General features: G+C 43.1%; 1 protein-coding gene across 7 annotated transcripts in view; it reads left to right on the forward strand.

Moving 5' to 3' along the window:
• Positions 1-14,497, forward strand: part of NLGN1 (neuroligin 1) — a 623,829-nt gene that overhangs the window by 326,449 nt on the left and 282,883 nt on the right. For all 7 annotated transcript variants that reach the window (XM_060274357.2, XM_088669865.1, XM_088669867.1 and 4 more), the window contains one exon: positions 6,359-6,511. In XM_060274357.2, coding sequence (XP_060130340.1) covers positions 6,359-6,511 — 153 coding nt within the window. The remainder of the gene's footprint in view (positions 1-6,358; positions 6,512-14,497) is intronic.

Below are 14,497 nucleotides of genomic sequence, written 5' to 3' on the forward strand. Positions count from 1 at the left end.
GCCACCATCGACAACTCTAGAGAACCGTATCCTGGCAGCCTCCATTTCTACCCTCTTTCTGAAGTGATGCTGAACTAGATAAGCCTTTGCTCTGATCCAGCATTCCCTTCTTGTCCATGTTCATGGAGAGCGCAATCCTAAATAGTGCTACTCAGCAGCAAATCAGTCTGTGTTCAATAGGTCCCCCCCCTACTTAGAATGTTTAGGATTACAGCTTGGGCAAATATCACTGTTGACTAGGGAATTGATCCCAAGTCTCCCCAGTTTTGATCCTGTACACAACTGTACCACATTAACTCTCCCCTTCACATGCAGTTGAGCCTTGCATGTACTGTTTTACACGCCATTCAGATGGACCACCCCAACATGCAAGGCTGGCATGATGGGTGAGTTTGGTACTTCACATTATTGACCAAGTTATGCCTGGGTTGACCTGAAAATGCTGATATGGCAATAAGGTCCAAGAAGGAGTTGGTGGCAGTGGCAAGCCTGCCAGTTTCCCTGCTGCAGGCTTTAAGCACATATTTATATTGTGCAAGATACAGAACGCACAAACAGAAAAGGCTTTAGTGCCCCATTGTATGCCCATGAAGAGCCTCCTGGTTTAAAAATTCAAATGATTTGTGCTTTCAGTTTTGCCATTAGCTGTGTTTTTACCCCCACTTGACAAAGACGGAGCTTCCACCGAATTATCATAATTGTATTGGTAACACTTGAAAGTATGGGGAGAATAAATCCTGACAAAGCTTTCGTGAAAATAGCTCCCATATAATTATAAGCAATGAAGGGGCTGCCAGCATTTCCATTGTCTAGCCCACATTTCCAGCAGCAGGTAAGTTATACGAGAACGCTTGTCTCAGTTTAATTAGGAAATTCTTCAGCAGCTTTCTTAAAAAAAGAAAAGAAAGTCTAAAACTGTTCCCCTGCACAACCCCCCCCCCAATTCAAATATATATACAGTGGTACCTTGGTTCTCAAACTTAATCTGTTCCGGAAGTCCATTCCAAAACCAAAGTGAGCTTTCCCATAGAGAGTAATGCAAAATGGATCAATCCGTACCAGACGTTTAAATACAACCCCTAAAGCAGCAATTTAACATGAATTTTACTATCTAACGAGACCATTGAGCCATAAAATGAAAGCAATAATCAATGCACTGTACTATAAAATAAATAAGACAGTTTTGCAGATGATAAAAATTAAAATTAATTTTTTTCTTACCTGCACTGCTGATAACCATTGTTTGGATGGGGGGCTTTTATCCATTTCTGCAACCACACAATCAATCAATCAATCAATCAATCAATCAGTAGCTGAACTGGGTTCCACACAGTCCCAAAAACAAATTATCCGAAAAAGCCTCAAAAACAAAAATGCAAAATAAATAGCAAAAACAAAAGCGCCAAATACAGTGGTACCTTGATTCTTGAACTTAACCCGTTCTGGAAGTTCTGTTTGACTTCCAAAATGTTCAAAAACCAAGGTGCAGCTTCTGATTGGTGCAGGCGCCCCAGAAACAACACCCGACAGCTGCATCGGACATTCAGCTTCCAAAAAACGTTAAAAAACCGGAACACTTACTTCTGGGTTTCCGGCGTTCGAGAACCAAGGTGTTTGAGAACCAAGGTACCACTGTAGTATTGGTAATCTAGAAAGAGGGCACACAACTTGTCCAGCAGGCAGTGTCATGACCCCTGAGCCCAGTAGTGATCCAGACACAGAGCTTGAAGATGCAGAGGCACCACATAAGGAGCTGGGCCAGGTTCTGGTCTCTGAGCTGACAGCTGAAGATAAGAAGACCACTATGCCCAAGGTTGTCACAGAAAAGCCTCAGGAATCACCAGCAGTGGCAGACCTTGGGTGCCCTGTACAACACCACCATTTGGTGCCCCCCCCCCCGTGCTCCATTCTAAATCATAGTTGGCGCATCCTCTGCAGTGCCCCCACGGCTCCACACCCAGTGCGACAAAACTGGTCATGATCTCCTAAATCCGCCTCTGCCACCAGGGCCTGTTGGACCAGAGCCTGGACTCCTTAAATCACCTTCTCCTGATCCTCAACATCCAGATGTCTCCCACTTCTCATCACCGATCCAGGGAAGGTGGCGATGGAACCAAGGAGAAGTACCTGTCTTCAGTCCAGGAGGCTGTTCTATCAAGGCTCTCTCAAGGGGGTGAAGTATGGAGGAGGCGCTTGGAGACAGATGGTTAAGAGGCTTCAATCTGCTTCTAGCCTTTGCCACTTGGTGCATTCATTCTTCAGCATTGGATCTGAACATGAAATGCAGAGCCAGACCCCAGCTCTGCTAGGAACCAGGAGCCTATACCTAATTCTAAAAGTTCCAGTTGCCCATAGGTGATATTTTGCCTATAATTTTCCTGATCTGCTAAATTGGGACAAGGCACTGCTACGCCTGACATGGCTCCCCTTGCATATCTTTCTGGTATAATTCCTCTGTGTATTCTTGCCACCTCTTCTTGATATCTTCTGCTTCTGTTAGGTCCTCAATACATCTCTGCAAAACAGTCCAAACTTTATGTGAACATATGCACAATTGCAGTAAGTTTGCTTTTATGTGGTGTTTTCTCAAGGTGTGTTTGTAAACTGGGTCATGTGAAGGGGGTCTTATCCCCCAAACAGCAACAGCAGCAGCAGCAGCAGCAGCAACAACAACAACAACAACAACAACAACAACAACAACAACAACAACACTAGAACATAGAAGGGCCCTCCTGGATCCGACCAAAGACCAGTCTAGTCCAGCATCCTGTTTCCATGGTGGTCAACCAACAGCCTATGTGTAGCCCACAAGCAGGAAACAGCACTCTCCCCATTTGTGATTTCCAGCTATTGATATTCAGAGGCGTATTGCCTCCACAATGGAGGCAGAAGAAGGGGTTATTCTTAGTGCTTTCTTTCCACTTTAGAAACAAGACCGAACAATTTGGAGCTTCAAAATCTTAGGAAAAAAGATGGAATGAAATTTTCCAAAGCACCCCTAAAGTCCTTTGGGAGTGGCAAGGCATGGATTAAACTTGTAAAGTCTATTCAGACATAACACCACATGAGTCCGAGGGCTCAGTAACATCTGGATACTGCCTACATCTCCTGCCAAACTTCTGGGGAAATGCAAGACTGGGAGTAAATGTTCACACTTATTGAGAAGGGGGAAAACCATCTCTTGGTTCACAAAAGAAGTGGATTTCCTGTAGGTCAGTGCTGAGATCTTTGACAGTGCAGTGTGGAGAAAATTTATATCATCTCTATTCTTATCTGCCGTGGCATGTGGATAAATTGAGAGGAGTTTGCAGCACTGCCTGTCCTTAACCTTTCGGAGCATAATATTCAGAAGGAAGTCATAAAAAAGGCATTATGTAGGCTGAATTTATTCAAAAAAATCCTTTATACCTTGAACTTTGCTTTATATTTGAATGTATCGCTGTGTGTGTGTGTGTGTGTATGTGTGTCCCCGTGTCCCAATTTTCCTTGAATTACCCCAGTTTATGTGTGCATATATGTACATGTTTTTGCCACCAAAATTTCATTACTATTCACAGTTGGTGCTCTGTGACTTTAATTAAAAATGAATTCTTAAACAATTTCCAAGCATACAATTAGCCACGTACGGTTTCTGCTGCGAACAGTCATTTAGCGATCCCCATATTAATATTTTATTATTTCTTCCTTCACTTTTGCATCTGTAGAAGGAAGCAATAAATAAATAAATTCAGAATGCTATGCTTTGGGCAAATAGCCACCAATAGCTGTGCTTGGAAGGAACGAGAACTAATCCACAAGCAGCCTGCCTCATTGTGAGGCTTGGATGCAAACATGCCATAGGCAAGCAAAGTGCCCTTCTGAAATTGAGCTTGAAACATGAAAGTGGAGCATTATCTATCTTTTTATCCCAACCAATCTATCAGTGATTTAAAACAAGAACCAAAACACAACCATCCTTCAAAATCCATACTTCTATGAATTTTGCAATGTACTTCTCCAGCCAAGTAATATGTGCAAAAATGCATGTGCTGGAGTAAACTGTCCACAAATATGCATATATTAGTGAAAATAACTTACAGGTGCATTATTTTAGGGATAATTGCTCTGCAAAAAAGGTGTCTATTAGGCAACACTGCAAACTTTGCATTATAGCGCTGAGCAATTCATATGAGGACTTTAATTTTCTTTCTGTAAACGTGGAAATGAGAGCAGAACTTTAGATTAGAAAAATAAGCAATTTAGAGAAATAAAAACCTATCTATCCCACTGCTCTTATATTCTGGAGCGCACGACAGCTTCACATAATACATCGTTAAAACAGCCATTTACAATAAATCATTAAACAAAAAATGGAAGATCACTGCATCATCATAAAATATAGCACAGCAACCACATGCTTAAATAAGGGACCACACTTCTGGCATAGAGGAATGAAGAACCAAATGTCTGGATAAACAGAGATGCGTGCAACAGTTATACTGCCCTGTGTCATGTCATCACCTTCCTGGTTTCTGTCCAGGACAGGACCGTGAGCAGGGGGGTATCACCTGATGATTGTAAAAGCCAAGTCAACTGGTAGCATGCAAGATTATCACGCAGGTTCTTCGGACCTCAAATAGTTCAGGGCTTAATATGCAAATAGCAAGACCTTGAATTGGGTTTGGTAGCACACTGGCAAAGCCTTCAAAACTAGAATATGATCTCTCCTCGTGGTTCACATGACCAGTTGGGAGCATGGCACATTGTACCAGCTGCAGTGTCCAGGCTGTCTTCAAGGGTAGCCCTTTTATAGTACAGTGGAACCTCGGTTTATGAACACCTCGGTTTACGAATTTTCGGTTTACGAACACCGCAGACCCATATGGATCGGATTAATTCACTTTCCATTACTTTCAATGGGAAAGTTCGCTTCAGTTTATGAACACTTCAGTTTATGAACAGACTTCCGGAACCAATTGTGTTCATAAACCGAGGTACCACTGTAATCTATCTGGGGTGTTACCAGTGATGAGTTAATAAGCATATCACTCCACTAATTAATTAATGAACTGAAATTAAGTAATTGCTTACTTAATGTAAGTAGGAAATGCTCAGTTTTCAGTACTGAATGAAATTTGCTACTGGTCAGGATCCTTGTGCCTCTAATGTAATCTGTACGATGTACGTACTATGCTGTGTAAACTGGGCCACATTTCTCAGAAGATATTTCTGAGCTGGACCTCTTCTGCCTCCAACAATACATGTCCCATCAGTAGAATTCAGGTGCTAAGACCTCTCTCCCGTAATTATGTCCAATTCTTTACCAATCTTCTTCACCTCAGTTGAAGGGGCATCACTGGGGCTGCAAGAGAAATGGCCTGCTTTTTGTGTGTTGAGGGGGGCAGATTTTCTACACTTCAGAATATGCATCCTAATAGTAGCCCCCTAAAAACATCAGACCACAGAAGCCCCAAATATCCTGATGCACAACCCCCTGGTTTTGACATTTAGAGCGCAAGGTTTCTTCAGCTCCTCAGATAGTTGGTTGTTGCTGCTACTGTTTTTATTTTTATACTGCTTAAAATTTTAAAGGAAAAAAAAATCTCAAAGCGGTTCACAACCTACATTAAAACATCAAATAAAACAAGCCAGAATAAAACATGACAGAAGAAAGTCGAACAAAAAGTAGACATTAAACTTTTAGATTTATCATTATACAGTGGTACCTCTACTTACGAATGTTTCTACTTACAAATGGAGCTCCGTCCGCCATCTTGAATGCGGTTTAGATAGGATTTTTTCTACTTACGAATTTTTAGATAGGGTTGCTTCTACTTATGAATTTTTTCTCCCAATGCATTCCTATGGGATTCGACTTACAATTTTTTTCGACTTGCAAATGTGCGTTCGGAACGCATTAAATTCGTAAGTAGAGGTACCACTGTACTGCCATGGTTAATCTAGTGGCCATACGAAAGGAAAACCACACAATCCATCGAAATGCTAAACCTCATTTGAAAAGGATCGCAGGTGCTCCCAAACCGAGAGAGAAGTGAGCCATAAGGTTTTGTAACCCAGTGGTGGCCGTCATATTTTGGGTGTGTGCTCAAAATTCCTCTTCAATGACACTCGGTGACAATGTAATGTTTTACATGTGCTGCTAGGGAACGATGCCATAATTCGTATCTCCAAACCTTTATTAGGCATTACAGATACAGACGTTGTACAAGATGTCATAATTCACATACGTTGCTTGGGAAACACTTTTCTAAAAATAAATAAATAAATAACAGCTTGGGGTAAAAAGGAAGCAAACTAGGACTTTCATGTGCATGACAATGTTCTTGGGATAACATACTTCTCAATATTTTTCTTCCAGACATTCGAGATAGTGGGGGGCCCAAACCTGTGATGGTGTATATTCACGGAGGGTCCTACATGGAAGGCACTGGAAATTTATATGATGGCAGTGTGCTGGCAAGCTATGGCAATGTGATAGTCATCACCGTCAACTACCGTCTTGGGGTACTTGGTAAGAAAGATTCAGATTTTAAATAGTTCTTGGCTTGTGCGATACTCTTTCTGTCGATTTGAAGACGATTTGCAGATTCTTCTGCCTTAAAAAAAAGGAGAGGCTTCTTCTTTTTAAAAGAGGAAAGGATTGCATTCAGTGGATTTCAAATTTGTTATTGTGCAGCCAAACCTGCAATTATACTCCTCTTTGATGACAGAAGCAGAGTGCAGATGTTCAGAATGATACACTGCTTTGTCGTTTGCACTCATCCTGTATTACAGTAATTAGTCGTGCATAGGGATCTACAGCAAATGGCAAGCACTGACTGTGATGCAATTGTTTCTGTTTGAGATGAGACAAACGTCTGGATATTGTGCTGACAGGTTTATTGAGTTCCTTCGGGCTTTTGGATAGTAAGATTGTTTGGGAAATGTTATTCATTGCCAATTTTCTCATATTTTGCATTTAGCCTGGCGCCTTTTAAGTGGAAAGTGTATTAGCCCAGTTGAAAAAAATTCCAGATAAAATAAGCTTGTGGGGAAAAGGTATTTTGAAGCTCTGTGCTTGGAGGGGGGGGAAGTATTGTGCTAGTGTTGTTTTATATCATAAAGGTAAATGCATTTCAATGGAAAGCCATGTTTTAGTTAGCTGATGTTTGCAAAAGGTGAGAAGAGTTAAGATCTTTTTTTCTTTAGTCCGGAGCTTTCAGAGTGTTTTTAGTTGTTGTAGATGTTGACAAAGAGAGAGGTTGTTTTCTTCTGAATATTTCTTGCAGAAGCACATCATAATGCATGTTTAATTCTAGCATCTGACGATGTTATCACCTTTTTTATGGAAGCATGAGAGGTGCGTCTACTCATAAAGCCTCAGAAGAGTTTGGGCAAGAGGTGGTGTGTTTCAGAAACTGTGGTTTGCCTCACAGGTTTATAAACTGTGGTTCGCCTGTGAATTACCTTAGCCTTAAGAGAAGACTCCTTTTGCTCTGTCATAAGTTAATTTCTTCAGAATCCGTCTTTCTGGCTGCTCCACTTAATCCCCTGTTATTAACTCCCGGAGAGTGGGGAGCATCAATCTGCTGCTTTTACCTGGCGATTGAAAAAAATGATTCACTGTCAAGAAAATGAATTTCACTTGCTTTGGTGTTCCTCTGGCTTTGAATGCAATCTAACTCCAGTCCTTGAAACATGGTATAATTTCTGTTGCTTCACCTGACAGTCCTCTCCTTTCCACTTGCACAGGGAACAGTGCAATCTAATAGCTGTGTGTGACACAATGTTCAATGTCCAGACCCTGCTATGATTTGTATCAGATTACTTTCGCCTAGCCTACCTGGTGTCTTCATTGTTTTCTCAGAGCAATTAAATATTGACTTGGAATCTCTAGGGCTGTGTTGTGCAATAATTTGCAATTCACTTTTGTTGTCTGTATGCAAGATCCTCTTTCTGCTTAGCATATGTTTCCAGTTCCTGATTTGTGTGAGTATATTGTGCTGCGATTCTATTTAAAGAGCACCCACCTGATACGATCTTAATCTATTAGGTGGAGTGGGCAATCAAATACCTGTAATTTCTTACATAATGCCTATCTAACCTGTCTGTCTATCTGTCTATCCATACACCACAGACTTGAGTTGTGGGAAGAAGCCTCTGAATGTGTGTGTGTGTGTGTGTGTGTGTGTGTGTGTGCGCGCGCGCGCGCGTGCACGTGTGTGCATTGCTGCATGCCACCCCAATCTGTGTGTGGTGTGATATTCCAGGGGTTCCTGGCACTTACCCAGGATTTGTGTTTCCTTTGGAGGGTGAGGCACAGCGGGGACTGTGGTGTCTTTATGATATATGGTTTATTTATACATATATATACAACCAGAGCCTACAATGGAGGGTTCACAGCATTAACGCTCTAAGAGGGTCTTGTTTCTCCCATAGCCGTAACCTTGGATTCAAACAGAAACCAAACATCTCTCTCTCTGCCTTTTTGCTGCAAGCTTCTAGCTCACATCACTTAACTCTCAGCTCTTGCCATTGCCTTTTTCTAAGTACCAGCCAGCTGAGGGATGGGGAGCACTCATTTCCATCTCACACAGATCCACTGCCTTTGTTCCCCTTAATGGCCCATTACCCAGGTGATCACCTCATCAGGAAGCTGGGCTGGCTTATATTTTAACACTTGCTCTGTCCAGGGAATAGAAGGGTCTCAGCATACAGAGAGTGAGTGAGTGAGTGAGTGAATGAATGAATAAACATTATTACAGTCGCAGACAAGCATAAGAGAAACATATGAGTAAAATAGCAATTAGGATTTAAACAGGTAATTGTTAAAACAAATAAGAACAAGGGAACAAGCATAGGATAAAACATGTGAATTGAGTACGAGATTAAACACAGATAATTGATGAACTGATAATTAAAACAGATAAGGACTAAAAGATACACAGTTAAAACAACTATAAGAGGTGAAGCTTAGGGGAATAACAACCTTACAATATGGGCCTTCAGTTTAGGACTGGTTTGTAGCACAGACCATCCTTTGGCAAATATCCATTAAGGCAGCGCAAAATCTAGCAACTGAATATGTAACATCTGGGTTTTCATCCTGGAGTAATAGGGGGATGTTGATTGGTTCTGTACGTCTTGGGAATTTGTGCAGGATACGCATGATAAACCTGGCTCGTATGTCTACATAGTACTGGCAATGGAAAAAGACATGTTCTGTTGTTTTCTGCTGCCCAGAACCACATGGGCATTTCCCCTCCTTGCATGGTGTCTTCCTCTAACAGCCTTCCTGAATGGCTGAGGGGAGGGTCTGACAACGGGCTAGAGTGAAAGCCCTTCAGCATACAGTCTATTCACCTCCCCCAATGAATGTGTGTGTATATACTGCCCGGAGAATCCTCTTGTGCTGCTCAACTCACTAAGGAACACCTGAGAGTGGTGAAAAGGTTGCTGCACTGCAGAAAGCAGTTGAATTTACTTGGTGCTCCCTTCCCCTTTTTTCTTACTGCTTGGCTGATCCACCAAGAGGGCATGCTGTGGGCCATGTAAGATTAGACAGTGGGCCTAAGGAGAGCAGATTGCACACTTCTGAACAAGAAATAGAAGGGAAAAGCATTTTTTCAGACTATGTATGGTGACAGAAGAATGTGCATAATGCACATATATACATACAGTCATACCTCTGTTTAAGTACGCCTCGGTTTGAGTATTTTCAGTTTACGTACTCCGCGGACCTGTCTGGAATGGATTAATCCACTTTCCATTACTTTCAATGGGAAAGTTCGCTTCAAGTTAAGTATGCTTCAGGTTAAGTACAGACTTCCGGAACCAATTACACTCATACCTCGGGTTAAGTACGCTTCAGGTTGAGTACTCCACGGACCCGTCTGGAACAGATTAATCCACTTTCCATTACTTTCAATGGGAAAGTTCACTTCAGGTTAAATACGCTTCAGTTTAAGTACTCCACGGACCGTCTGGAATGGATTAATCCACTTTCCATTACTTTCAATGGGAAAGTTCGCTTCAGGTTAAGTACGCTTCAGGTTAAGTACAGACTTCCAGAACCAATTGTGTTTGTAAACTGAGGTACCACTATGTATACCTGTACAACCTGAGAATGTACAAAAATGACGGCAAAACATGCACATTATCCAAAATCAGTTGGGGATTATGCACAGTGTCCAGAGAATATACAAAATTCAGTCCATACACACAGATTTCCCAAGCCTGTGCATATTGAATATGAAATGTGCACAATTTTCTTTTCACAGAAGGATTATCTGCACATTAGCCATGAAAATGGGTGAATGTGCACAATGGTTAGTTATGCACAGTAACCCCTAAACGTACAGTCCCTTTAACATATGTATTTTGTAAACTGCCTATATGTATTGATGGTGAAGCAGTATATAAATCACACACACACACACACACACACACACACACACACACACACACGGTAAATAATCCACAAGATGCTGACAAGGTCAGTGAGCCAACAAACACATGTTTTCTCCGGCTCAGCGGATCAAGTATCCATTTGTTGCTGCCAAAAACTGGAAAGGGGGAATTTGTAGTGATGAATTCAAGAGTTCTCCCTAACACCATTATGATTAAAACCCATATCTCTGTGCTAAATTTCAGGCCTAGGCCATAATGGACTCGGCGCCAACACTGCTCCCCTCTCCATTTTCTGAACCTAACTTACACTTGAGATGTGGAGACCACATGCAAGGCAGGCTGGTTGGTGACAGGGGCATAGGAAGAGGGGGGTGATGGGAGTGTGCCACCCCCAGCAGCGTGATCCCGGTAGGGTGCGATCGCGGCTGTCCCCAGAATGTGCACCATGCCCATGCAGTCGGCACGCTCTGCCCCGGGACGCACGCCAGCCCTGCGCCTGCCTGCTCTCCACCCCCGGTGCTGGAGCATGAAGCTCCGCCATTGGTTGGTGATGGCAGAGACCCCTACTCTCCAACATTTCTTCAATGAAAATAAGGACATCCCATTCCATAATGATAACTTTACTATTTATACCCCACACATCTTATTGGGTTGCCCCAGCTCTCTGGGCAGCTTCCAACATATATGAAAACATAATAAAACATTTTTTAAAATAAAAAAAACCTTCCCTATACAGGATTGCTTTGAGATGGCTCAGGAGTTGGATAGCTCCAGGCCCTCCAACATTTCTCCAATGCAAAGAGGGATGTCCTAAGGAAAAGCGGGACATTCCAGGATCAAATCAGAAGCTGGGATGGCTTCTCTAAATCAGGGAAGTCCCTGGAAAATAGGGATAGTTGGAGGGTCTGGAGACCTGGTAGGCCTCATTCTTAACACCTAGTTGCTTATAAGCATGCTCAGAAATGTGTGGCCCATTGCAATGCATCGATCCAGTGAGTCAGTGCAAATTTGTTTGTTTATAAGCATTCCTAAATAACCTGTGATTTAAATATCCCCAAATGTGCAGGAAAAATAGCATAGAAACATAAAATAGGATCATTAAAAAGTGAAATGTTGTTATAAAAAGAAGTAAAAATGGACAGATGAAAATATTTATATGAGAATATTACCTATGTGTTAATAGGGATAGGTGCCCTGATTAATCAGAAGGTGTGTGTTTATCTATATCTAAATATATAGATATATCTATGATCAGTTTTCCATTTAACAAGTTGAAATTGTCTGTGATGTGAGAAGAAAGATATTTACTGGCCTATAATATTTCTGATTTCTTGTTCTGTGGCTCAGGGTTAAACTTGCCGGGTAAGCCTCATCATGACAATCTTGAAAAGAAATCACAGCTCATTTTTTAAACCACTTCTACAGTCTGGTGATTTAAGAAATAACAGCCATCACTTATCATTTCTGCCCTGCCTCATTATGAGCTCAATAGATACCGCTAGGAGAACTTGCAATCCTCCCCCCCCCCCCCGCTATATCAGATTTTAGCAATCCAATGTTAAATAATCACCGAAGATTCAACAGGTCTCAATAAAAAGAAAAGCTCAACTTAAAATATTTTCTGCAATTACTACCTCAACTGCCACTGCTTCTTGCATTTCTACTGCCTCAGCTAAGTTTCCTGGGCCAGGGGAATGGTGGCTTCAGTGATAAGGAAGGCAGCCTTGGGACTGGGGTAAGTATAGCCCTGATTCACTTACATGACCAATCAATCAGAGCAGTTCACAATTTAACTATCAAGATCTCATGACATCCCTAAACACCGCCATAGCTTTGTAAACTCTGTGATACGAAACACAGCAGTGATGAATCCTGAAGCCCCTTTAGGTGCGTGGAGCAGATCTTTTCCCAGCAAGGAGCACTTTCTGCCTCTCCCCTTCAAACCCACCATAATGAGGGAGCTTAGAAAAACAGGTAGCAGGCTGCTCATCTAGAGAAGCAGGAGGGTAGAAAGACAGAGATCTGTGCTGTGCACGAATCCCACCCTCTAATTTCTGCTGTGTGTGGTCTTCACGTGATAATAAATCCCGCTGGAATCAATGGATCCTATTCCCATGTTCCAATGAGTAATATAATCTGTTTGTTGTTGTTGTTGTTTTTTTAAAAATATGATCTTACTATATAATATTTTCCTAAGATGTCGTCATGCTGTAGTTTTCAGTGCCTGCAGGGGGTGCTCTCCTCTTGAGCAAATCCGTTCTGACAGCAAAGGGCAATCAAGACTGCTGTGGTCAGAGACTGGCAGCCGCCTTATTCCCTGCACCTGTGTGCTGCTGAACTTTCTCTCCTCCACTACCTCTCTTCCTCTCTTCCATGGCAGTGGAGTGGAGTGGAGTGGGGTGGGGAAGAACTCAGCACTTGGCTCAAGCAGCTCGCCAAAATGTTCCATCCTTTAAACCTCATCGCTTCAACCTCCAACAGAGCCCCTCCAACAGAGCCTCTAGAGTGGGAAGGAGAGAAATATCTATGGCGTGGGACAGAGGAAGAGGCTCTTGTTGTGTAGAGACACAAAGTGAGAGAAGGCTGTGGGGGTGCTCTTAGGTAGACAGATAAAGTTATGTGGGGTGTTGGGGGGAAAAGAAATGCTCTTGAGTAGAAAGAGAAAGGGAAATAAGACTATGTGGGCTGTGTGGCCACAAAGAGATGCTCGGGTTCACGTGGGGACAAAGCAGTGCCAAAATAGGGCTCAATGTAGCAGCAGGATAGGATTCGAAAAGTTTGAAAGGATCAGCATGGGGCAGACTTTGCAAGCCTTCCTGCACTCCCTGTTTCAACTTTGAAATTTTGACAGGTGAGCAGAAACACCGGCCTCTGGGAGCCAGAAAATCCCACCCCTGGTCTAAGAGGTTTGGGGGTGTGAGGATTGGGGCATTTTGGCAAGGCTTGGGTGTTAAGCTGGTTGGCGAGCAGTGAGAACAGCAGTGTAACCCCATGTCATATACACCCTGTATAGCAGTCTTCTTCTTCCTCTTTGGTGATCACTCATAGCCAAGTAAGATTGTCTTCCATAAACATGGTTTTAACAATGAGTCTGTAAGTGACTGTGGAGGCCCATTCTGGATCCACACGCCCTTCCACAGTGGGGACATAGGTTTCCAGGTGGGAGTTTCAAGCAGAACGAATTCCTTGCAGGTAGAACGAAGTCATTCTGTGCCGTATCTGCAGTTCCCTTACAGCTGGATCAAAAGATGTCATGCAAGAGGATGCTGTGCCGCTGAAGCCTCCTCCTCCTCCTCCTCCTCCTCCTCCTCCTCCTCCTCCTCCTCCTCCTCCTCCTCCTCCTCCTCCTCCTCCTCCTCCTCCTCCTCCTCCTCCTCCTTCTCCATATCACAGTTGCATGGTGGCAGGAGAAGACAGTGCTAGAGCCCTGCAAACGACTGCACTCGTGCCATTTGTGGGACTGGAAGCTAGTTAAAGGCACCGGCTATTCCTCTGCGTCGTTCATTTGTTGTGTGTGCCTTTTAGCTGCTGTCAGTTGCAGCCAGCATGGCAGAGCTGGGGTGTCTGTTGCTGCTTAGCTGGCTTCCCATTGTGATAAATGAGGGTGGAGGGGCAAGGCAACAATGAAGCATAGCTCAGCAATGGCAGCATTAGATTGGCTCCATCACTTCACTGACCTCCAACCTTCCCCTCTTGGTCACCAGAAGAAGCGGGAAGCCAGAAAGCAACATTGCTCTGCCCACCCCACTGTGCCCTGCTGGCTGCTTTGGGAGGCTGTGCTCAAACAGTGGCTCATAAATGCCCACTGTTTATACATATACTGTCATGCCGTTGAAAAACAGTCACCTTCACTTTTTGGCCTGCTTTCCATCCATCTCTCAGCTTATTCCTGACTCCTGACTCATTTCCCACTGGATACTGCGAGAGGGGACACTCTGATAGGCAAATAATAATGCACCTCTTTCGCCTCTGCGACCACTACGTTCTATTGAAATGCAAACCCTGTGTGAGCTGTCTGTTTTGGTGATGGATCATACACAGGGAAGTCTGATATCCTTGACCTCCTGGGTTTCTGAAGAAAAGCTCTGCATTACAAGCTGAAGATGAT

This window comes from Zootoca vivipara, chromosome 5 (assembly GCF_965207765.1).
Source record: "Zootoca vivipara chromosome 5, rZooViv2.hap1.1, whole genome shotgun sequence".
Taxonomy (NCBI): Eukaryota; Metazoa; Chordata; class Lepidosauria; order Squamata; family Lacertidae; genus Zootoca; species Zootoca vivipara.